At 38.6% G+C, this 26,527-nt stretch overlaps 1 protein-coding gene across 8 annotated transcripts; it reads right to left on the bottom strand.

Moving 5' to 3' along the window:
* Positions 1-770: 770 nt before the first annotated feature.
* MGST1 (microsomal glutathione S-transferase 1) lies at positions 771-25,472 on the bottom strand. Of its 8 annotated transcripts, XM_067008800.1 has the most exons (5): positions 24,888-24,941; positions 21,104-21,158; positions 18,477-18,624; positions 16,123-16,217; positions 2,264-2,873 (listed from the first exon to the last, which is right to left on the bottom strand). In XM_067008800.1, the coding sequence occupies exons 3-5, from the start codon at positions 18,600-18,602 to the stop codon at positions 2,627-2,629; spliced, it is 468 nt and encodes a 155-aa protein (XP_066864901.1). In that variant the 5' UTR covers positions 18,603-18,624; positions 21,104-21,158; positions 24,888-24,941; the 3' UTR covers positions 2,264-2,626. The 8 variants fall into 8 exon arrangements, with proteins under 8 accessions (XP_058936684.1, XP_066864900.1, XP_066864901.1 ...); XM_059080701.2 differs by lacking the exon at positions 21,104-21,158 and having other exon boundaries at positions 771-2,873; positions 24,920-25,300; XM_067008799.1 differs by lacking the exon at positions 21,104-21,158 and having other exon boundaries at positions 1,291-2,873; positions 24,888-24,986.
* Between the last annotated feature and the right edge of the window lie 1,055 nt (positions 25,473-26,527).

Genomic DNA, 26,527 nt, shown 5'->3' with positions numbered 1-26,527 from the left:
GACCAGTAAATATTCTTTCCTTCATCCATCCTCCTCCACTACAACAGTTTCACTAACAAATTCCCCAACATCTACAGCTTCTCTTCTGAGTGAAAATAGTTAGAAACCATTTTAAATTGTCTTTACAACTATTATGCAAACTTGGAAACTGAAGTAGGTGATCTCTAGACATTTTCACTTTTTCTTAAACATGTTCTGCACATATACATAGTTTTTATACCTCTAAGAACATATAATTTAGGGCTTCCCTGGTGGCGCAGTGGTTGAGAATCTGCCTGCTAATACAGGGGACACGGGTTCGAGCCCTGGTCTGGGAAGATTCCACAAGCCGCGGAGCAACTAGGCCCGTGAGCCACAACTACTGAGCCTGCGCGTCTGGAGCCTGTGCTCCGCAACAAGAGAGGCCACGATAGTGAGAGGCCCGTGCATCGCGATGAAGAGTGGCCCCTGCTTGCCACAACTAGAGAAAGCCCTCGCACAGAAACGAAGACCCAACGCAGCCAAAAATAAATAAATAAATAAATAAATTAAAAAAAACCATAATTTAAATGTCCTTTCTTTTTCCTGTTAGTTAAGTAATGGATATCAAATATTAGTAGCTGAGTGGGTAAACAATAAGCATAGTACATTCTGCTACCACTCTGAGAAACATTACCAGGGAAGTAGAAAATTTATGAGAACAATTACAGAAGTGACGATGGTTAAACAAGTATCTTACACAAAACTCAGCTAACTGAATCTTTGTGCTTGATAGATTAATCAACTAATTTCCATATGGAGGACACTTTATTGTTTAGAATATCTTTTTTTCACATACACAGATCATTTGACCTTCAAAAAATCTCACAAAAGTTTAAGGAAACTACAGATTGGACAGAGTAAGTAGATTACCCAAATCCAGAGAGTAGGGTGTCTGTGTGTGTGTGTTTATGCAGGCAGATCTAATCCTTAAATTTTGAACTTTTCACTTCTGAGCTCATGATCTTTTCCACTAATTATACCACAAAGCTTTCCTGATATGCAAAGCCACTTTTAACATTAGGAAAAGAAGTGAAAAGAAACTTGTACAGAATTCTCCATACAATTGTCCAATATGTTTTATGGACTTAACAGCTGCTCAAATTATGAAACTTAAAATATAAACACAGTGACTTTTCATTTGTGTGGTAAACCTAAATGAACCATTATGAGAGCCACTAAAAGCACTATTTAAGAAATATGTATCAAAACTAAGAGTAATCAAGAGATAGAAAAACTAATAATATAAATGGCGAGTATAAGAAAAATATCAATATTTTTAAAGTTCCTTTATTATAAAGGTTTAAGTACACATAATTCAAGACAAAAAATCTAAGTATGTATGGATGTATATAGTGTTTATACGTTTGTAAACATATGCTTTATGAATTTTTATGTTTATATATTTGTATTTTTATATAGATACAAAACTGAGCATTATTTGATGCTAAATCCATTGGGTGAAAGTTTGTAGGAGGACAGGATTTGCACAGTTTCAATTCATCACCCTAAATACGATTACAAAAAGATGGCTTTACAGTGAATAAATCTGGTCGATACTACCTTACTGAACTGATCACCACTAATGGGACAAACTGACATCATATGCTTAGTAATGTGCTGTAATCTGAAGAACACAACATTAACAAAAATGTTTAATTTGAATCTAAGAATGAGAAAAAAATATACAAAACCAAATCAGATTAAGGATCATTCTATAAAACCACCAGCCTAAACTTCTCAAAAAATGCCAGTCATAAAAGATGAAAAAAAAAAAGAAAGAACTCATCCATTTTTATGGAAAACTAAATAGAAATGATAACAAAAGGCAATGTGTTGTCCTTGTTTGATTCCCGGATCAAAAATAAAGCAGTTATAAAAGACATTATTGGAAAAATTGGGGAATTTAACTATGAACTGTGTATATTAAATAAATATTGTATTAGAGTTAAATTTCTTTGGTGTGAGAATGGTATGGTTATTTGGAGACTGCTTTGTACACAGGAGATACATGTTGAAGTATTTAGGAGTGAAGCATCTTAAATGCATGATACAGTATCTGCAGCTCACTTTCAAATTGTTCAGAAAAAGCATTGAGTGACAGAGCTAAAGCAAATATGGGGAAATGTTAACAACTGGTAAATCTAGGTGAAAGACATATAGAAGTTCATTGTACTACTTTTCTACTTTTCTGTAGGTTTGAAGCTTTTGAAAATATGTTGGGGAAAATGAAACCAAATGAAATCGTTCTTTAAATTCTTTATTTCATATGCCGATTTCAGCAATACTGAAATACAAGTTTAACATACATGTACTTACTCTTTCTAAAGATTTAAAATATGAAATGTTGAATAATGTTACAGATTACAATCAAAATTTAAAACAAAGTACTTTAAGAATAAGACAAAAGAGCTAAAAATTATGTTAAATTTCTAGTGCAAATATTAAAAAAGAGTAAAAGATATTGGTGACATTAATATTCAGACTAGGTTTTCCCTATCTTAATTTCTCTGCTCCCTTCCCACTCAAAACCTTAAAAAGTATTTGTTATAAATTGGAAGTACAGAATTGTTAGAAAATCACTGGATGATAAGTTGTGTGATTCTCTTTACAGGTACAACCTACTTCTCAGCAATCTGTAAGCCATTGAGAGTGTAACTCCATATCCAAGGAAAAAAGCCAAAGCGCGATTTGGCTGGGGAAGGGGTATCAAATAAGCAATTGTGTGGTAGATTCGTGCTCCAACAAAGAGTCTGAAGTGCAGGATGGCAGTAGAGAGATCTGGACCACTCAAGGAATACAGAAGGCCAATACCAAGAAATGGCACAATATTTTCGAGGTCATTCAAGTGGGCTCTGTGGAAAAAGATGACTTATAAAATACAAATTTCAAAATCAGCAGAAATATATTCATTTTTCCCTCTCTTCTGAAACTAAATAGAAGTGTTAATGGATCTTAAACATGCAAAGTAAGATTCATTTTATTTCTCTCAAATTCCCTTGCTTCCTTACCCACTTGACTCTTATTTAGAATGTCTCGTTATCTTGTTTCTTTTATTTGTAGTGTATCTCAACGTACAACAGAGAAGCCTTTCTGCACTTTCAAAACTGCATCTATATAATAAAACTCCATTTTTATACATATAAAATACTTTTTCTTCTAAGGTCCATACAATAGCAATTCAAGATTTTTCTTATAAAAACTCTTCTTCCCAAAAGAAGAAAATCCTTTTTGTTATGATCTTTCTTAAGACTCCTCCCTCATTTGTGCTAGTCTGCAAAATGGTTACTGAGACCACTCTTGCCCATTCACCCAATCCACTATGTTGCCAAGAATCAATTTACCAGTTGAATATCAAGAAATTCATGCTCTCCACATCCATATAACAGAATATATACTAGTCTTTCGAACATGGGAAAAAATTTAGCCAACCTATCCTAAAATTGCAAAAGGAATTAGTAGTGATGGAGCAAAGTGCAAAGTATACATAAAATTGATAGATAATAAAGAGAAAGACATATTTCCTTGATTGGAATTTCATACCACAGCTATAAGAAAACAGAAAGCATGGTTTAGACACAAGTTTTCCTCCAATTCATGGCACCTCTGGCTAGGATTGTGAATACAAGGCACATCTATTATTGACTTGACATTTTTTTAAACTGCTTAATCTTCAAAAATCTGGTACCCCTGTTCAAGTCGCCAGAGTTAAAAACTGCGTAAGAATCTAGACTAGAAATTGAGATTTTGATAGAGCTTATCAGCTATCGATCCATATTTCAAAATGAAAAATATTTGTTTTATGTTACTCTCTTTTCTTTTAGCAAAAAATGTAACTATTACATATTGCCTGCTCAATGATCACCATTCTCCTCCCCTCCTTTCCTTTCTCCTGTTTCCTGTAGATTATCCTTTCTCATCACCTTTTTGACAGAGATGATAACAACATAAAGGTATGAAGAATGTGAGAGTAACCTAGGTAAGTATCAGTTTTGAAAGATTTAAATAAACAACTGCCTGTTCCTAAATAAAAGCCAAGACAGAAAGGTATAGGAGTTCTTGTCCCTTCTCTTTCATGGAACAACCCAAGGGTTACTGAGAGTGAGGTGGGCAAGTAAGAACAGGAATACTATTTTCTACTAAAGAAGAGCCCGCTTCACCAATTACACCAAGGGTATTTGTTTGGGTCCTTTGAACTCTCCTGCTGGACCACAGATATATCTTCACCTCCCACCTTGGCCATGCTACTTTTCTCCTTCACAACATTCTAAAAGGACAGACATTTTAAAGTTGGGAAAGAACCTATAATGGTGAGACCCCATGGAAATGTGTTTACTTCTAAGCCTGTATTAAGCAATTGGCAAAGAGAAGAGAAGAAAGTCAAAGACAATAAGGGGTAAAGAGCTCCAGTGGAGGGAGAGGGAAGGAAGTTCAAAGGCAGGGCTTCCTTGGATCTTACTGGCCCCTCCATTTTTTTTTTTTTTCTGGCTTCCCTCTCTCTCTTTATCTTATTCTCTCTTTAATTCTCTTTCCCTGTCCTTGGCCCTCAAAATGGTCTCAGAGATAGCACTCCTTATTGTCCTAGTAAGGTCTGTTTTCAATGGAGCCTCATACTCTATGTTAATTTACGCTATTTTATATGCTCTTCTTTTTTACACCCTGAGCCAAGCACATGCTTACCCAACTCTCCCAGTCAGCTCCTGCTGTAGTTCAGTATCACCCTTCCACCATAACCCTTTCTCTGCTCAAACAACAGAGCTCATCCTAGAGGGGCAGCTTCCTTAGTTTTCATGTCATTCCTAGACAGCTACCAAAATCTAGTACCTGGTGGACATCCATCTTTATGTGTGACCGCCTTCTACCAGGGTCTATTTCCCCCTCTCCATCATCCTGTGTTCCTATTTCCTTTCTCCTTCAGGCAGATGCTCCTTGGGGCAAGCTTGCTCTGGGCTGACCTTCCCATCAGCCCTGCTCTGTGCTTATGATGTACCAGTCACACCTTCCTAGTCAGGTCAGAACCACTTGGCTCTCAGCATTGCCCTGACCTAGACCAGAGTTGCTAGACATCTTTGAGAATTATCAGGGGATGGCCAACTACAAAAGGAGCTTCACACCAGACTTGCTGACTCCCTTCTCTTACCCAAAGTTCTTCATGCTCAGCATACAGCAGCAGTATTTTCAAATTCCCACAAAGAATTTTTCCCAAATTGACGTGATCTCTCCACTCCTTCTCCTCAAGTCCTAACATTCTTCAGCTTCTTCCTTTATGAAATATTCCTAAATACCCTAGGAACTAATACCCTGTACCTCATGACTTAACATCTAATGGGAGACTGCTTTCTATCATTCTCTAAGTACTACATGAATGTTGGTCTTATTTTTAGGGGAAAAGTTATAAACCCCCTCAAGGGTAGGAACCCAGTCTTAAAGCTATTTCATAGCACTCCAGTAAAAGAAGTGACAGTGAGACACACACACAGTAATCTCTCAGTAAATGCTTCCTTCATGCATTGGGGCCAGAAGGGAAGTCATCTGGCTCAAATCCTAGCCCATGTTTCAGTTCCTTGAAGAATCCCCAGTGAGTATCATCTGGACTCCACTGAACAGTTTCAGTGAAGGGGTATTCTCTACCTTTGAACATAGCCTATTTTAAACATCTCTCCTCTTCCTAAGTACCACCCCCCCTTTTCCTCTTTTGAATGCTACCCTGTATTTCTCCAGCTGCCCTGATTACCGTACAACTTTCTTTTTACCTTGTAGGGAACACATTTGGTCTTGAATTCTTTCTAGAACGAGATGGGATAGGATTAAATAAATGCATAATGCAAAAGGTTTTCTAATCATCACTGATTTCTGTCTGCCCAGAATATAAATAACTAACTTTAGGCTACTTATCTTGACATTTCAACACATATTACTTTATATTTTTAATTAAGTGTTCCATATGTGTAGAATGTATTAATTTTCTCACTATTGCATACCTGAAAGCATAATTTTCACTTCGTTTGTAGCCAGGTTCTGTCCCTGTCACTGAAATATGCTAATAGAAATAATGTGATAATTACATGTGGAAGTAATGAAAAAGAAAAATTCTAGGTTAAAAATGGAAAGTGGAGATTCTGGAAACTCTTTCTCTGAAAAGTATCTCCAAAAGAGATTTGTTGGTAGGAAATTTTTTGATGGGACTGATCCGATCTCAAAAAAAATACACCTGGAAACTGGATGCCTTGTCTTTCCTGGACACTCTCTTTCTTGCCGCACTGAAAAGCCAGTGTCTGATCGCCAGGAGGCGCTGGACACACAGTGGCTGCACCTCCTCAAGGACACTGACTCCTTTCACAGCTAAAGTCATTCATTCTCACTAAATTTTATTTGTTGTTCACAACCTGATGAGAAGATCAGCTTAGCTGATGGCTTTCTCCTTTAGAAATACAATCCCATGGGCAAGGAGAGATAGAAGTAAGGGCTGGGAAGGGACAGTGGGGAGGAATCTAAAAATCCCCAAATAAAATATCTGTTGCTAAGTTTTCATAGGTGAGACTTACTTTGATCTTCCTTTCAAACTTACGAATGCTACTAAAGGTCTAATTGTTGTCACTTTCAAGTTCTGGGCAATTTTATGAGCATAGGGTCATGATTAGCATCATGTATTTGATTACCTTCCCTAAAAGGGATGCACAAAAAGGATGAGACAAAGCTTTAAACTGCTTACTTTCTCTTTAATAGTTTTGATAACTCCACAAAGCTTTATTCACCTTTTCTAATTTTTATTCTTTTTCATCATAACACATATAATTTTCCTCTGATCCTGTGTGAAATTTTCACATTGATTCTTTGAGAGATTCCTGAGACTATTATAGATCCATATTCTTGACACAATCCATTTTAAAATTGGCCACTTTAATCAGTAGGACTGCTGTATTAACAAATATATATCTAAGTGAAGCCAAAGTTAAAATTTTATTCTAACTATCTAGCATAGACTTCCTCTTAGAAAAAGCCATTCTTGCTTGATAAATAATTTGAGATTAAACTTTTGCATAAATAAAAAAATTAAATTTCGGTACTGGAGGAGCAGAGAAGTACATGAGGTAAAAGAAAAGCCTGCACAATGGTGTAATGCTGACCATTTTGTGAGGTGAAGAGGGCACAATGCAACTTCCCCAGGGAGAGGATTCTGAAGGACAGAGCACTGTAACATACAACTTGAAATGTTTGTGTTGCCATAATGTAAACTCTGCACCTTGATTTAGTCAGGTCTATTTTTATCACATTTTTAACTTGATTTGTTGAGACAGTTGAGGAAAGAACCAAGTTTACATCAGCCTAACAAAATGCAGAATATGGAAACATGCACAAATGCAGGATTGCAGACTGAGTTAACCTTGAGACTATATACCATAAGGGAATCTGCAGAAATCTTGGGAGGGGCTTCAGACTTTCCAGGAAGTCAAAAGTGATGATGCAAATATGATCTAGATTCCAATGGGATTTGATGCTGCAGCAGATACGTGAATTACAGAAGTAAAATTTTTTCTTTCAGTCCCCATTTCATTATCTATTTATACTCACCAAATTGAAGGAGTGTAGTCAAATATATTCATGATGTTTCATATCTTAACTATTCATCACAAAACTAAATATCTAAATGTTTAAGTATGGCTATGAAAACTCTTCACTGCTTCTTTAATTTTATATAATTTTGTTTATCCCGTGAAATGTGTCTAGAATTGTACTACAGTTTAGATGAGCATTAGAAAATACTAAATGAAGATGGTACATAACTTGAATGTTTCATATGTTAGAAAAAGGTAACTAATGGATTGGCAATGGAATCTCAATAAAAAAAATTTTGTGGTGGGGAGAAGGTCAGCCAAGATGGTGACATAGGGGGCTCCTGAACTCCCCTCTTTCCACAGATACACCAGGTGGACAGTTACACATGGAGCAATTACCTCTGGAAGAAATCCAGAAACTAGCTGAGGAACTTCTACCCATTGAGAGAATGAGAAAATGCCCACATCAAAATGGATAAGGAAAGGCTGAGAAAAATCTTGCTATAAACCCCACCCCCAGAACAGCACCATACAGTCGGAAGGGAATTCTCAACTCCCAGCTTCTCCCTGAGGAGAAAAGGGTTTAGACCTCATATTTAGTGCCCCAACTTTTAAGACTTTCACCCCCAAACAGGCCCCCACCAAAACACCTAACTCTGTAAGTCAGTGAGGATTGCATTTTGGAGACCCAAAGGACTATAGCAAACAAAAGCAAAGTTGTTAACAGGTGCATGAGACTTGTTGTAGCTATTCCCCCAGGAGTCAGCACAGAGGGAACAGGCAAAAATGCCGACCTCCCAGTCTTTCCCAGATAGAGATCCACCTGCATACTTTAAAAATTGCTACCTAAAGGTCAAGCTTCCAGTTAGCCTGCATCTAGGGTCTGGCTTTGATCCTTCCTAGGAAAGCCAATAGACACCTCCTCCATTTTCTCCTTCTAGCCCAAACAAGTCACCAGTATCTCCCCGGAAGGAGCTTACACACATCTGCACCTCAGCTTTTATGGCTGCAGCCCAAGTGATGGGTCTCTGGATCACCTAGCTCTGACAGCCAACAGTGCTACCATTCACAAGTCCCATAGGAATAGAGCAAACAAAGAAGCAGTTCTCAACAAGCACAAGCACTTGCCGCAGCTACCCCCACCCCCAAGGCTCAGTGAAGAGGGAGCAGGCAAAAATGTCCATCTTCCAGTCTTTCCCTCAAAGGCGTTCATCTGTACACTTTAAAGCTGCTGCTGAGGGTCAGGCTTCCAATTCAGTATGCATCTAGGGGCTGGCTATAATCCTCCTCAGAGACTGGAGAAGCCAGAAGACACATCCCTCACCGTCTCCCTCTAGCCCACTCCAAGTTGCCAGTATCTCCTTGGAAGGAGCTTCTATGCACTTCTGGCACCCCAACTTTCGCAGCTACTACTGAAGGGACAGGCTCCTGGATTGCCTGGCTCTGATAGCCCATGGGGCTTGCATTCATGACTTCCACAAGACTATAGCAAACAAGGAAGCAGTTTCTTAATAGGTACAAGAGCTCTCCCCACAGCTATACACCAGAGCCCAGGAAAAATGCCCAAATCCCAGTTTATCTCTGGAAGGGGCTTAACTACCTACTTTCCTAGCTGTTTTTTGACAGTCCAGCTTCTAATCAGCTTGAAGCTAGCTGTTGACTGTGATCCTCCCCTTTGGAACACTTGAAAAGTCTTGGCACACATTCAAAAACTGGGAGCCAGTAGAAACAAAGAAGGTAGCTTGGACAGTCACAAAGGTTTGAGAGACAACCAGGAGCTCAAGCTAATTGACAAGGTTCATCTCCCACATGAGACCACTCTATCAAAACTGGGAGTGGTGGTTGTTTTATCTAATGCACAGAAACCAACACAGAGAATAAAGAAAAATAAAGAAACAGAGAAATACATTCCAAACAAAAGAACAAGGTAAATCTACAGAAACAGATCTTACTGAAACAGAGATAAGTGATTTACCTGATGGAAATAATGGTCATAAGATGCTCATCAAGGTTAGGAGAGCAATGCATGAGCAAAGTGAGAATTTCAACAGAAATAGAAAATATTTTTAAAGTAACAAACAGAAATCACAAAGCTGAAGAATATGACTGAATTAAAAAATTCAGTAAATGAGGTCACAACAGATTAGATCAAGCAGAAGAAAGGTTCAGCAAACTTGAAGACAGTGCAGCAGAACTCAACCATCAGAGAAACAAAAAGAAAAAATAATGAAAAAGAGTGACAATAGCTTAAGGAACTTATGGAAAACCCTCAAAAAGACCAATATATGCATTATAGAGGTACCGGAAGTATGAGACAGAAAAGGGGGCAGAAACTTACCCAAAGAAGTAATGGCTGAAAATGTTCCTAATCTGAAGAAATAGACATTCAGCTACAAAAACCTCAGAAAGTACGAAAACAGATGAATCCAAAGAGACCCACACTGAGACACATTATAATTAACTTATCAAAAGTTAAAGACAAGGAGAGAAGCTTAAAAGCAGAAAGAGAAAAGCAACTTGTTTCATACAAGGGAACCCACATAAGATTATCAGCATATTTTTTATCAGAAATTTTGCAAGCCAGAGAGAGTGGGATGATATATTCAAAGTTCTGTAAGAAAAAACTACCAACTAAGAATACATTACCCAACAAAGTTGTCCTTCAGAATTGAAGGAGAGATAGAGTTTTCCAGATAAACAAAAGCTAAAGGAGTTTATCACCACTAGACCAGCCCTACAAAAAAGTGTTCAAGTTCTTCAAGTTGCAACTGAAGGACACTAAAGAGAAAAACATGAAAGTATAAAATTCACTTGTAAAAGTAAACATATAGTTAAGGTCAAAACACTCTAATGTAATGGTGGTGGTTAAATCACCTATAACTCTAGTATAAAGATTAAAAGACAAAAGTATTAAAAATAACTGTAACTACAATAATTTGTCAGTGGATACACAAAATAACGAGATGAAAATTGTGACATCAAAAACATAAAATGTGGGGGGAGGAGTGTAAAAATGTAGAGCATTTGTATGCATTCAAAGCTAAGTTGTTATCAACTTAAAATAGACTATTATAAACACAAAATGTTTTATGTAAGACTCAGGGTGACCACAAAGTAAAAACTTACAGTAGATACACAAAAGATAAAGAGAAAGCAATCAAAGCTTACCATTAGAGAAAATCATCAAATCACAAAGGAAGAGAGAAACAAAGGAACAAAGGCATTCCAAAACAACCAGAAAAAAATTAACAAAATGGCAATAAGTACATAGCTATCGGTAATTACTTTAAATGAAAATGGGCTAAACTGTCCAATCAAAAGACACAGAATGATTGAACAGATAAAAATAAAACAAGGCCTAACAACATGTTGCCTATAAAGAGACTAATTTAAGCTTTAAGGACACACATACATTCAAAGTGAAGGGATGGAAAAACATACTCCATACAAATGGAGGCCATAAGAAAGCTAAGTAGCTATACTTATATCAGGCAAAACTGACTTTAAGCCTAAGACTGTAACAAGAGACAAACAAGGTCATTATATAATGATAAAGTGGGTCAATTCATCAAGAGGATATAACACTGGTAAATATTTATGCACCCAACATAGGACACCTAAATATATAAAGCAAATATTAACAGATCTGAAGGAGAAAGAATAATACCATAATTGTAGAGGACTTCAATATCCCAATTTCAACAGTGGATAGACCATCCAGAAAGAAAATCAATAAGGGAACATTGAATTTAAACTATACTTTAGATCAGATGGACCTAAAAAGACATTTATAGAACTTTACATCCAAAAGCCACAGAATACACATTCTTCCCAAGAACACATGGAACATTATCCAAGACAGATCATATGTTAGGCCAAAAAGCAAGCCTTAATAAATATAAGAAGTGTGAAATCATATCAAGCATCTATTCCAACCATAACAGTATGATACTAAAGATCAACTACAAAAAAAAAGAAAAAACCTGGAAAATTCACAAATGTGGGGATTAAACAACATGCTACTAAACAACCAATGGGTCAAAGAAGAAATCAAGAGAAATCAAAAAATGTCTTGAGACAAAGACAGAAACAAAATATACCAAAATTCACGGAATGCAGCAAAAGCAGTTCTAAAAGGGAAGCTTATACAAGTGATAAATACCTACATTAAGAAAAAAGAAAGATCTCAAATAAACAACCTAACTTTACACCTAAAGAAACTAAAAAAAGAAAAGCAAGCTAAGCCCAAAATTAGTAAAAGGAAAGAAATAACAAAGATCAGAGTAGAAATAAATGAAATAGACTAAAAATACAGTAAAAAAGATCAAAGAAACTAAGAGCTGATTTTTTTGAAAAGATAAAATAAACGAACATTTAGCAAGACTTACCAAGAAAAAAAGGGAGAGGACTCAAATAAATAAAATTAGAATTAAAAAAGAAGGCATTCAAACTGATACTACAGAACTACAAAGGTCAAAATAGACTCATGAACAATTATACACCAACAAATTGGACAACCTAGAAAAAATGGTTACATTCTTAGTAAAATACAAACTACCAAGACTGAATCATGAGGAAATAGAAAATCTGGACAGACCAATTACTAGTAGGAAGACTGAATCAATAATTAAAGACCTCCCAACAAAGAAATCCAAGACCAGACAGCCTCACTGGTGAATTCTACCAAGCACCCTAAGAAGAATTAAAACCAATCCTTCTCAAACTCTTCCAAAAAATAAAAGAGGTGGGAACATTTACAAACACATTTTACAAATCCAGCATTACCCTGATATCTAAGTCAGATAAGGACACTACAAGAAAACAAAATTACAGGCCGATATCCTTGATGAACATAAAGGCAAAAATCCCCAACAAAATATTAGCAAAACAAATTAAACAGTTTAATTGAAAGGATCAAGAGGATCATACTCCATTATCAAGTGAGATTTATTCCAGGGATGCAAGGATGGTTCAACATCTGCAAATCAATCTGTGTGATACTCCACATTAACAAAATGAAAGATAAAAATCTTCTCAGGGGCTTCCCTGGTGGCGCAGTGGTTGGGAGTCCGCCTGCCGATGCAGGAGACGCGGGTTCGTGCCCTGGTCCGGGAGGATCCCACGTGCCGCGGAGCGGCTGAGCCCGTGGGCCGTGGCCGCTGACCCTGTGCGTCCGGAGCCTGTGCTCCGCAACGGGAGAGGCCACAGCAGTGAGAGGCCCGCATACCGCAAAAAAAAAGAAAAAAAAAATCTTCTCAGGGGCTTCCCTGGTGGCACAGTGGTTGAGAATCTGCCTTCCAATGCAGGGGACACGGGTTCAAGCCCTGTCTGGGAAGATCCCACATGCCAGGGAGCAACTGGGCCCGTGAGCCACAACTACTGAGCTTGCACGTCTGGAGTCTGTGCTCTGCAACAAGAGAGGCCGCAACAGTGAGAGGCCCGCGCACCATGATGAAGAGTGGCCCCTGCTCACTGCAACTAGAGAAAGCCCACGCACAGAAATGAAGACCCAACACAGCCAAAAATAAATAAATTAATTAATTTTTAAAAATTCTTCTCAATAGAAGCAGAAAAAGCATTTGACAACCCCAAATCCTTTCATGATAAAAACTCACAACAAACTGGTTTAGATGGAATGTACTTCAATGTAATAAAGGCTATATATGATAAGTCCACAGCTAACATGGTACTCAATGGTGAAAAGCCAAAAATTTTTCCTCTAAAATCAGGAACAAGACAAGGATGCCCACTCTCATCACTTTTATTCAACATAGTACTGGAAATCCTAGTCAGAGAAATTAATCATGAAAAAGAAATAGTCATCCAAATCAGAAAGAAAGAAGTAAAACTGTCTCTATTTGTAGATGATATGACATTATATCAAAAATACTCACCTAATTCCACCAAAAACTGTTAGAAGTAATAAATGAATTCAGTATAGTCTCAGGATATGAAATCAACATACAAAAATATTATGTTGGAGAATATCAAAGCCAAATTCTTGCTCAAATTTCAATAAAACTACAATAAAAACATCAGTTGCATTTCTATACACTAACAATGAACTATCAGAAAGAGAAACTTAAAACAATTCCATTTAAAATAGCAGCAAAAAGAATAAAATACTTAGAAATTAATTTAAACAAAGAGGTGAAAGATCTATACACTGAAAACTATAAGACACTGATGAAAGAAATAAAAGACATAAATAAATGAAAAGATATTCTCTGCTTATAGACTGGAAGAATTAATATTAATGTTGCTAAAATGTCCACACTACTCAAAACAATCTACAGATTTAGTGTACTCCCTCTCAAAATCCCAGTGGCATTTTTAGAGAACTTTTTAAAAATCTTAAAATTCACCTGAAACCACAAATGACCCTGAATATCCAAAGCAATCTTGAGGAATAAAAACAAAGCTGGAGGCATCATACTTCCTGATTTCAAACTACATTAAAAAACTATAGTAATCCAGACAGTATTGTATTGGCATAAAAGCAGACACATCAATCAAAGGAACAGAATAGAGAGTCCAGAAATAAACCCATACATATATAGTCAATTAATTTTTTACAAAGGATCCAAGAATACACAATAGGGAAGGACAGCCTCTGCAATAAATTGTGTCAGGAAAACTACATTTCCATAAGCAAAAGAATGAAACGGGACCCTATCTTACACCATACACAAAAATCAACTCAAAATGGATTAAAAACTTGAACGTAAGACCTGAAACCATAAAACTTCTAGAAGGAAAAGATAGTTGGTAAGCTCTTTGACATTGGCCTTAGCAATGATTTTTTAGATTTGACAACAAAAGCAAAAACAAACAAATGAGACTACATCAAGTCAAAAAGCTGCTCAGCAAAAGAAACCATCGACAAAATTGAAAGGCAACTTATGGAATGGGAGAAAATATTTGCAAACCACATATCTGATAAGGGCTTATATTCAAAATATATAAGGAACTCATACAATTCCATAGCCCAAAACAAATAAACAAACAAGTAAAAATAACCCAATTAAAAAAGGAGACCCATTTACCCATTTTTCCAAAGAAGAAATCCACCTGGCCAAGAGGTACATGAAAGGTACTCAACATCACCTATAATCCTAAATCACAAGGAGTTATCACATTATACCTGTTAGGATGGCTACTGTGAAAAGGACAAGAGATAGAAAATGCTTGCCAGGATGTGGAGAAAAAGGAACTATTCCACGCTCTTGTTGGGAATGTAAACTGGTACAACCACTATGGAAAACAGTATGGAAGGTCCTCAAACAATTAAAAAGAGAACTATCATTATCCCAAAGAGATGTCTTCACTCCCACATTCATTGCAGCATTATTGACAACAGCCAAGACATGGAAACAACCTAACCATACACACACACACACACACACACACACACACACACACACACACAATGGAATATTATTCAGCCTCAAAAAAAGGAAATCCTATCATTTGGATGAAACTGGAGGGCATTAGGCTAAATGAAATAATTAAGACAGAGAAAGACAAGTATTATATGGTATTACTTATACACAGAATCTACCAAAAGGAAAAAAAAATCAAATTCATAGAAACAGAAAGTAGTGGTAGCCAGGGGGCCAGGGGTTGGGGGAAATATGGAGAGGTTGATAAAAAGGTATGAACTATCAGTCATAAGATGAACAAGGTCTGAGGATCTAAAGTATAACATGCTGGCTATAGTTGATAACACTGTATTGTGTTATTGTATAACTGAAAGTTGCTATAGGAGTAGAAGTTAAATGTTCTCACTAAAAAAGAGAGGAGGGAAGATGAAATATGTGAGGTGATGGATGTGTTAATTAACTCAATAGAGGGAATCCTTTCACAACATATACATATATCAAATGACATTGTACACTTCAAACATCTTACAATTTTATTTGTCAATAATACCTTTGTAAAGATGAAAAAAAGTTTGAAATTTACATCACCTTATGACAAGGATTAAGAAATATACTCCAGAACTAGAATTCAATGTGCTTTTAAAATAAGTATATTCATGGTATTATTAGGAAACTGTGTAGATGGTATCTTGGCTTACTGCTTTTCATTGTTCATTGCATTCTCAGTATATTAAATGTAATATCTACAAAGAAGAGAGAGAGAGAGAGAGATTGGAAAGGGAGAGATTTCCCAAGTTCATATTTTGAATCTTACGCGAAAATACCTAGTTCTTCAACCTTTTACACAAGCTGACAGCTTCACCTCTGGAGAAAGATGACAAAAACTGCAAGAATCTACCATCCTCATTTCACCTCCTACCTGTCATTACTTTTGATAAATCCCTACACAGAACAAAGTCATTAACCCCAACAAAGTGCACAGAAAAGCTAAATTGGAAATATGTGCCATCACAGTGATAGTTGGAGACATCTAGATCGCTAATTTTCTACAATTATATGGACTAGGTAAAATGACCCCAACATCCTCAAGACCCCAACATCCTCACTTAACTCTGGTACCAAAATTCTTTGATCAAGTAAGTCATTTCAGGAGACAGTGGGTTCACCTTCGTACACGTTCCACTCTGTCATCTGTCCGAAGATACTTCTTGGCAATCTCTCCTTTGCCAAAGCCTGCGCAATCTTCTGGGTTGGCAAAAACCTATTCCAAATAACGAGGAAAATACCTATTTCAAATGCCAAGTAACACAGGGGTAACTCTATCTGATAAGTTATTTACATTTTAATGGAAGGAAATACAGGCATCCAAGTTGGCCATTATGAAAAAAAAATGGGAGCAAGAGATCAAACCCAGGGGTAGCAGAAAGCATCTCTTCTTAAAAATTGAATTTTTATTAACAGTGTAAAAACAATTTTAAGAGAAGCATAAATAAGAATGTAAATAAAAACCAATGTATAAAAATAGAGACAAGGAAGCAAAACTGGAAAAAAAGAGCACAATTCTAAGTCCTCATTGACTATTACGGTGAACTGGCAGTTTTTTACAGTAATGTTGATGCACTTGCCCTCAAGAGTATTAATATTTCTAACTGGTTGGCTCATATGAAAGTCATAAGTGTACTTGCCAAGGATATCAGAGAACAGGCATGCAGCATAAAAGAGTGAGGGGCAGGAAAAGTATTTTGTACTTTGTTAGGATATGTGTGCCTCTTTTCTTTTTCTGAATTAACTAGAAGTTTGTGTTGAACAATACAGTGAAATATAAGAAGTTGAATCGCATTCCTATAAACACCAAGTACATGTTCTAGGGCATATTTCATGTTTTCCTTCCTGCCATTATTATGATGTTTGAAATAATTTCCCCATTCCCCGAAACTTGAAACATGCATTTAAAAATATTTAAGTATGTCCCAGTATTTAATAATATATAATAAAGAAAAACATGAACTCTAAAATTAGCCTTAATTTAAGCTGAGGAACCTCATAAATATTATAATATTTTTCTTAATAGGACGTGAGTATTTATTTCAGGTAAAGATGTTGAGGAGAACTAATGGGCAGCAGTGTAATACAGTATCAGCTCTTGAGGTCAGATCTGTCCATCTTGTTCTTAAATAATGGCCTGGCACACAGTGGATGTTCAATAAATATATTTTGAATAAGTAAATAAAGGTATTACAACGTAAAGTGCGTGAGATTTTCATTTAAACCAATCTGAATTTGAATCTCAGCCTCACCCTTTATTGGTGTGTAACCTTGGGAAAGCTACTTAATCTCTCTGACTTGTAATTCCTCATCTATAAAATGGGAACAGTTATGCTCATCTCACATGATAATGCTAACAATTATGTAAAATGCTTCCATGATCTGACACACACACAGAGTGTCATAACATATATATGTTATATATAACATATATCATATGTTTTATATATATAACATATAACATATGTTATATATAACATATATCACTGACACTCCACAAATTGGAATTCCCTTCTCCTTTTAAGACAAGCAACATTTCTGCTATCCTTGGTGCCATGACATTTCTAGAGGACAGTGTGGATCTGGTGGTAGCAGCCACTTTATAGCCTGCTGCTCTAACACCTTGCCCCATTAGAGAGTTAAACATGTGGGTATGTGCCTCCATTAAAATGCAAATATCCCTGGGAAGAAATGACACCTCAAGACAGTAATGAGGAAATACCTTAGGAATGACTGTGACTTCTAGATAAAAGCAAGGCTCTGGGGACAAAAACTCAGGACAGGGACTAAAAGAGAAAGGACGGTTTGCAGAAAGAAGCTGCTGAATAGGCACAGGGAACACACCAATGAAAAGCGTTTAACTTTGTCAACGTAGCTTTGCTTTACCCCCATCACTCTTGTCATAAACCCTGCCTGAATACAGGTTATGTGTTTCACAACCTTTCCACCACCTTCCCCAAGCCTCCAGTTTAAAAAAAAAATCATTCTTATCATGGTGCGTAGAAATATTATCCACTTAAGAATTCATAACCACACAAAATTCAAATGCCTTATCCCAATCATAAGAGGTTCTGCTGATAATAAGAACTTTAATTCTGTCCTCAAAGGCATATCCTTGACCTGTAACAGAGCTGAAAACACCAGTTCACTGTCTAGAAAATGACTATTTTCGAAACTCTAGTAGGCAAAATTAACTTCAAAATCACAAAAAGTTTCCTTGAAAATTTGATACTCCAGAAATCTCATATGCTAAGTGGCATGACAAAAGGTAAAAGCTACAATGAAAAAACTATTTACTAGTTTCTAGGAAAAAGCACCCATTCCATAAATATATCAGAACCACCTGTACCAAATGACTGCATACTTCATCTGCAGTATTAGACAATATGTCACTGGGCTACACAAAAAATAATTTAAGAAAATTGCTTTCCAGAATCTCAACTCTTAAAAGAAAATATTGCCTCCAATGTCTTACCTTTCTTGTCAATCTATAGAATGCAGTTGCAGTACTCATAAACATCATTTTTGAAAGAACAATCGTTGTGTAGGAGGCAAAGGCCATGAATACTTCATTCTCCATTAGCTGCGTGAGCTCGACCATGTTTTCAATTTTGGTCTGGAATCTTAAAAAAATTTTAGACAAGATAGGAAAAAGCAGACAGAAATACCCCAAATAACTTGACGGTAACTTGATGTGCTTATACTGCAGCATTAACCACACTGTTCTTAAAGATATCTTGGGTTATTTGAAGAAGAAATAATCAGTTAGGTTTTTTTAAATTCCAAAGTGAATACTAGTATGGTTTTTTCTAGTTCTATATCATTAAGCTTGAAGACATCAAACAAGTACTGAGTGAAAATGAAAATGCAGGGGCTATTACAAGCAAAAATAAACAGGCGAACTGCTCTAAACATAGAAATAAAATCATATTTTTGCATCAAGATGATCCACAAGTTGGACACACACAAAAACAGAATCCATGGATCTCTTCAGAAACATCAAACTACGTACATAGTATTTAGTATCATTAACGTTTGATTAGAAATGCTTAAGTTCTAACATATGTCCTCCTTTACAAACCCAACTTAACAGCCTTTTGTCCTTTCGGTCGTATTCAAGATCTCAGACTCCAGGATTCTAATTCCCGTCACACCATTTTGCTATTAACCTTGGTTGAGAGACTTAGCCTCTGTGAAACGGAATTTCTTCATTCATAAGACAGGAATAGTAATACCTCCTAACTTAGTGGGTTGTCGTCGGGATTTAATTGAGATAACACGTGGAACATGCCTAGCCCACGAAAACCCTCAATAAAGTTTATGCTCTCCTGATCACAATCATTGCTGTTATCAAGCCCACGGTCACCATTCACATCAATACGAATGAAGAGGGTGAAGCAGGACAATGGAAACATAAAATAACAGGCTTGCAAACGCAAGGTGAAAAACTGGCATTTATGATGCTTTTGTAGAAGGCACAAGGGGAGGAGGATTAACTTTACGTAAGTTTTCATTCCATATTTACCTCCACCTAAAAGCGGTCAGGAGGAAACTGAAGGTAAGTGACTCCCTGAATCTGGTGTCAGAAGTATAACCAGGAAGGTGCTCAGGAAGGAGAGAGAGGCACACACGGGTGGTGCTGAAGTCCAAGTGGGTAGAAACTTAGGGTAAAGCTGAAATTCCGCACTATCTGAGAGGCATTCTTTTTAACCTCCTCTGTTCTATTATCAGCCCCACTACCTACATCTTCTATGTCTTCTGCTTAAACAAATATCTCTTCTCATACCCAAGCTTAAACGCTGTTTTACAGGCTTAGCATGGAGTGTTGTCTCTTGTAGACATATCTGCTCCTGCCTTTAAAACTCAACCCCTGGGGTTTCTCTGGTGGCGCAGTGGTTGAGAATCCGCCTGCCGATGCGGGGGACGCGGGTTCGTGCTCCGGTCCGGGAGGATTCCCACGTGCCGCGGGGCGGCTGGGCCGGTGAGCCATGGCCGCTGGGCCTGCGCGTCCGGAGCCTGTGCTCCGCAACGGGAGAGGCCACAACAGTGAGAGGCCCGCGTGCCGCAAAAAAAAAAAAAACAAAAAAAAACAAAAAACTATTCAACCCCTGCACGCAAACTAGAGTGATCATTCTGATCAATCTATCCATCTACCAATAATCTGTAAACCTATACATCTTTCTATACTCTGCTACCAGTCATGTAGTTGCCTGTATGTTACTGTTGAATGGGACCTAAATCACATATATAATACATATATATTTAATTTTATAAGACTTGGCTACAATATACCATGTAGTTTACATGCATTACCTTACATAATTTTCATAACCATAAAATTATAATTCTCATAAATATATCTATTCTACAGATGAATGAAGTGGAAATTTGAGATACTTAGCAGCCACGCTGGGACACAAACCCAGGTCTCTGACCTCACGTCTTGTATACCAACCACACTGCACTGTCTCCTTCAAGAGACTGCAAACTGCTTAATTCTGATTCAGCTAACACTGACTGAGTGCCTACCCTGCAGCTGGCAGTGCTGGCACCCCTTCCATCTGTTATCTTCCTTCTTCTTCCAATTATGCTACAAGTTAAGTATTACTCCCATTTTGCAAATAAAAAACCCAAAGCTTCCTAAGCAACCCCTATTTTAAAAGGTAGGCTAAAAATATACTCCTTGGATTCAGACAAATAGAAATGTACAGTTGACTCCTGAATAACACGGATTTGTACTGTGTGGGTCCACTTATATTTGGATTTTTTCAATACTAAATACCAGCATGCTAAACAATTAGCAGCTGGTTGAATCTGCAGATGCAGAACCATGGATACAGGGGAACCGAGTATAAGGAGGGGGTGACTGTAAGTCATAAGTGGATTTTCGACTGTGGATGGCTGGCCCCCCAACCCCCGCATTGTTCAAGGGTCAACTGTATTTAGTTTAAATACACACACACACACAGAGTATCAAATTAACCTACCTCCAACAGTCAGTAGTCTTAAAAGCAAGTATGTTAGATAGATTCGGCCAATTAAAAACATCACTCACCACCTGATTCTACAAGCATGAAGTCACTAGCCAATGCAGTCACTGACCTTTAACACACCTGAAAGGAGTTCAGGGCAGATCAGGAATGAGGCATTGTGTGCTCTGGGAAAAAGTGGCAGAAGAGGCCTTCAGAGAGTTAGGTATTTTTCAGGAGAAATTTTTATGAGCCCAATTTCTTGTACCTTCTCATATTTAGAAAAGCACTAACATCATTAGTGGAGACATCCGTTCCTCGTAACCAGCAGCAAACTTCTATTAAGATGTGTGTTTGATTGTACATACCCCCTTCACCAGAATCATATATATACTGATACCCACGCCTCTTCAGAGCAGTTCCTCAAGAGCTACAGTCCTCAGAAAGCCCCAACTAAAGCTGAACTCCCAGCTCTCACTTTATGTGTTTTGTTCAGTTGACATTTCTCAGTGCAAAATAATACTTTTAGCAACATTTAATGTATCTGCTCTTGTTCTAGTATGGCAGGGGGTTGGGGGAGTCATGAATAAACTGCACTCTCCTTCAGCATGCAGGTAGAGTAATTAGCTTAATAAGGAATCCCTAAGTCCTATGCCTCTGGACAGAGATATGAAGAAACAGAACAGAGGTGTTAATTTTTTAAAAATTTAAGAAAAGTTTATCAAATAGGAAATGCTGCTATTCAACCATAATTTTAAAAGTCAAACAGTTTCTGTACGTCCCCACCAATGTTCCCAGAATGAAGTATATTTAGCAACCAGAGGATGGTTTTCTCTCAGTGAAAATGGGTATTGAAAGAATAGAGAAGGGCTTCCCTGGTGGCGCGGTGGTTGGGAGTCCGCCTGCCGATGCGGGGGACGCGGGTTCGTGCCCCGGTCCGGGAGGATCCCACATGCCTCCGAGCGGCTGGGCCCGTGAGCCATGGCCGCTGAGCCTGCGCGTCCGGAGCCTGTGCTCCGCAACGGGAGAGGCCACGACAGTGAGACGCCCGCGAACCGCAAAAAAAAAAAAAAAAAAAAAAAAAAGAGAGAGAAAAAGTAGAAGACTTCCAGAACTGTTGGTGGGAAAAGAACAGAGACAGGAGCAGTTGGAGGCAAAGGTCAATGGGAGGCTTTTTCTCTAAATGTGAACAACACACAAAGTGCACTTTACACAGAGAGTTTCTCAATCATCAAAATGTGCCTTAGCTCCTCTGTGCCTTTGGGAGCAGAGGCCAATACTGAGCTTCTGGTATCACACACTGTGGGTCCACAAATCGCCTCTCAGGGTCAACATGGTCCACTCCCAGCACATCTGAGGGTGGGGTAAGGAGAGTTAACGATAAGGCATTAAGAAATAGGAGTCACTTATAGCACAAAATTAGGTGGTGCTGACCTAGACTTTCTTTTTTGAAGCTAATTTGTCAGTAAGTTGCCTTGAACCTGCATCATGCCAGGGCACTGCACTCCAAAGAGAGTTACTGGAAACTTTGTACATGAAAGGTCACCAGGAGGGAGGAGAGCAGTATGGGAGTAATAATACTTCAGAGGGTAAAGTGTTCAGTGATTTGAGAAGTCCAGGAACGCAGTAGAAATGCTCTAAGAAAAGTAAGCAGAGCAAAACATGAAACGTGGTGAGGAGTTATAGAAAATAAATGATTCCAACGATGTGTTCTATTTGGACAGTGTATTGTTCCCTTGATTGTCCAGCATTGGTTGGCACAGTGGAGAATATCTCTACCTATATCGCCAGAGAGGGGGGCTCAGTCCCCAGATGTGGAGGTGATGCCTTTACAAAGGACAAAGAGCTGCGTGTCGAGCTCACACAGACTATGCAACTAGACTGTGCTCCAGGTGGATGCAACTCTGCCACTTACCCACTGCGATTAATTTACCTTACCTGTAAAAATGAGGTTAATAATAACTTCCTACCTCACAGGACTCTTGTGAGCATTAAGTGAATAAAGTAGAAAGTGCTTAGAAAGGCAACGCTGTTCTAGGCACTGAGGATACAATTTTAGAGTTTTCAAAAGCCACCACATTATTTCACTTGAGAATTTGGAGAACTCTAAGGTACTCAGAGCAAATATTTGTCTCTACCTTTAACATATAAGGAAACTGAGGCCCAGAGAGGTAGAATGAGTAATGGACCCAAATTCACAGTGGAGGGCCCAAGACTGGAACCCAGTTTTCTCAAGTGTTGAACTTGTGGGCTATCGACCATCAAGGCTAAACATTCTAGACTTCCCTGGCCTTCTGGGGGCCTCTTTCTGTCAAATCCCCTTCCTTTCCTGTCCCCCACACACTACAGAATCCACCCCTGCTCCCTTAGTATCTATCACAGTTGAGTGATAGATATACTACCAACTGAGAAATATTCCTCTTCTCCTTATAGGCTCTTAGCCAAAAAGAGCAAAGTTCTCTTATCTACAGCAGCCTTTCTCCATCAATATTGTGCAACACACAGTATGTGAGCACGCCTTCCCATGGCCATGACTCTGCAATTTTAGACTTTTTAAAGCAACAGAACAGTACCCATGAGACAAAGAAAAAAGATAAATTCAGTGGTCTCCTTGCTGTTTATGAGTTCTAGAATTCACTGAATAGACTGAGGTGACTGCACACAAGGCCTCCAAGTTTCAGGGCCCAGGTGTTGGGAGGAAAATGCTTCTGGCTCTGCAGGGGGAGGTGGGGGGAGGCCGTTACCAGGGGCCTATGCTGACCTTTTCTGGACTCAGCGTTTAAGGAACTCCACTCTCAAACAAACCCTCAGAAAAACTGTCCCGTCTGCCACCGAGAGTAATATTCAAATTTGGACCGATTGGCCATTTTTCAAGATGAACAAAAACGGTCAACACACATTGGCCTCTTATTTTGGAAAAAGCAGAAGACAGTAAAACTCAATACCAGCCTAACTCCCAGGGGATGCAAAAGGTGTGTCTAGTTTTCATAGCAGGCTAGGGATCTGAGAACACTGGGCTAGACTGGGTTAAAGCCTGTTAGCTGGAGACCTGGAGACGTTTCCAAGGCCATTCAACAATGTTTGATTACAGCCCAACTGGCACGTTCTTGGAGAGTAAACAGGCAGAGGAAAAAGGAGAAAATAAATGTGGTGCCTGGACTACTAAGAGGCCTTGGGACTATTTCAAAGGAAGCAGGGAGATGGAATCTGCAAGCACCCTGGTCCCCACCACCCCAGTCCAGCAACAGCAGTAATAGCTGAGGCCTGAACTCCCAAAGAAGGCTTCCTTTCTCCTTTACTCCTTCCCCACGGCTTTCGCCTCCAGACTTGGAGGCTGAGAATCCTCCTAGGGTTCCAGTCAGCAGACTCTAACAATCTCCAATTCATCTAATAGGGTCTAATTCATGTCCTCCTCCACTTTGTTAATTATTATTATTTTTTAACTTGCTAATGTTTCTGTGGCTTATCAAAGCAAACCAAGAGAAGCAAGTCCTGTCTTTCAGGAGGTACAAAGGCCGGTTTGCCCTTGAACTCAGAGCCGCTGCAGGATTTTACACCCTTAGGATGAACAGAAGTTGCTTAAACTGCAGCCACTTTCTCGATTACTATTACTTGCACGTACTTTTTATTCCCCAAAAGTTCAAGGGGGCCCTTTCAAAGTGGATGCTACCTTGGTCTGAGAATACAAAGCGGGTCAATCATCACTTAAACACAAAAAGACTTATTCTCTCAAGTTTTAGTCCTGGAGCTTGACAATTTACCTGCAAGGGGGCAGGAATCAAACTCCCTTTTTAAAGTGATGGACTGAAAAGCAAACATATAGCAGCTACATGGAACAAAGAAGCTTCAGGTCGGCAGAGACCCTCAAGCCTACACCTGCCACCCCGGTCCCCTTCCCGCCGCCTCCCTCTCCTTACCCGCTGCTTACACACCCCTCCCGGGCACGTACTGTGAATCCGAGCAGGAGAAAGACTGCGACCTGGTCCCAGAGGCGGGTCGCGCAGGCGCTCGGTGACTTTCAATGCGAGGGCGGGCGGGTGGGAGGCAGGCGCCACGCCCCCTCTGGTTAAGTTCCTCGGAACTTGCTCTCGCGCGCCGAAAGCACGACTTCCAACCTCGCCAAGGCCCTCCCCTAAGTCGCCTGATTTTCTCCCCCCGGAGTAACCCCCGCCCACGGGTTCTCCTCTCTGAACCCTTCTTTTTGGCGCCGGCGGAAAGGCCATTTCTCCTCTGCAGCGCCTCGGGACGTTAGCGATTGTATTGAAACACATCAAGTTTCGGCGTGGGAAAGGGGGGAAAGGAGGCCGACGTTTATGTAGCCGCAAACAATTTTAAAAGATCTCAATGTTGAAAGCTTTGAAAGCTTTAGAGAATATTCAAATCTCAGGGGCTGGGGGGACGCTGATTACAAGTCTGTGATAAAATTACCTTCTGTTCAACTTCTCTTTCCCTGCTCTGGCGGCAAGGCTTCCTCGAAAGGCTGGCACTGACACGATGTAACATTTGGTGAAGATCACCTAGGGTCTTCCAGCCTTCCAAATCCGTGATCCTAGACAATTTGCTTCCTCATTCTGTCCCCTCCGGTTCAGAGTCCAAAATGGAACCGGAAGAGCTTAAACTGGATCATTACAGTTCATTACACAATTCATTACCCAGTCAGTTTAGTATGGTTTTTTGCAGGGACTTCCAGGAGAGTTAGGGTTAGAAGGTGTAGTTATTCTAACACCAATATCTAGATTAAGGATACTTCCAAGCTTCCTAGTACCCACAACAGTTTTTATGGATCTAACTTCCATGGCTTTATCTAAACATGTTTAAGGATTTATGCTTTCCATCTACATTACTTCTCACTTGGTCATACTTCTCACCCATTTACCACCTGCTGTGTGTGGTGTACTTCCTTTTTTGTTTTTTGTCCTAATTTTGCCTCCTTTAGACTTTCCAGGACTAGCTAAGATTTGATGGACAAATCCATATTCTACGAAAAAAGGAAGTAAGATTTACCAGTTTGCTCTAGGAAACAGCAGTTAATCACAGGCCTGAGAACAGTTTTTATAGAAGTATATCAGTAACAGTATCGGAAAATCTAGCATCAGCAGACGTTAGTGCTTCGTTTTCATTGTCTGTGTCTTTTGAAAACTACATGTATTTATTCTCCTATCTTGGTAATGTACACTGGAACCTGGCTGTGACACTGACTGGAATAGGGCAGAATGTGAGATAATTCTGAATTCCTGCCAAGGGATTTTAGTACTACAGGTATTTAAAAGACTCTTTTCATTTATTATGAGGTAATACAGCTCTAATCTTGTGGATAAATTTACAGAAAAAGGTACAGTGAGCTATTATTTAAATAATTGATATACAGAATTCCAGTTGAGCAGTTCTAACAGGTTTTTGAAAAGAAAGGAGCACCAGACTCATTCTGATGCTCTAATTATAAAATGACTTCAAACTATTAATCAATCAATGAATAAATACTGGATTCCTGCTCTCAATAAACCATGTACAATTATTGCCTGTTATATATATGAAATTGTCTTTGGCACAATAATCA

This window comes from Kogia breviceps, chromosome 12 (assembly GCF_026419965.1).
Source record: "Kogia breviceps isolate mKogBre1 chromosome 12, mKogBre1 haplotype 1, whole genome shotgun sequence".
NCBI classification, from domain to species: Eukaryota; Metazoa; Chordata; class Mammalia; order Artiodactyla; family Physeteridae; genus Kogia; species Kogia breviceps.
Note: the sequence above shows the minus strand (reverse complement) of the source record. Positions and strands in the feature narration are given on the sequence as shown.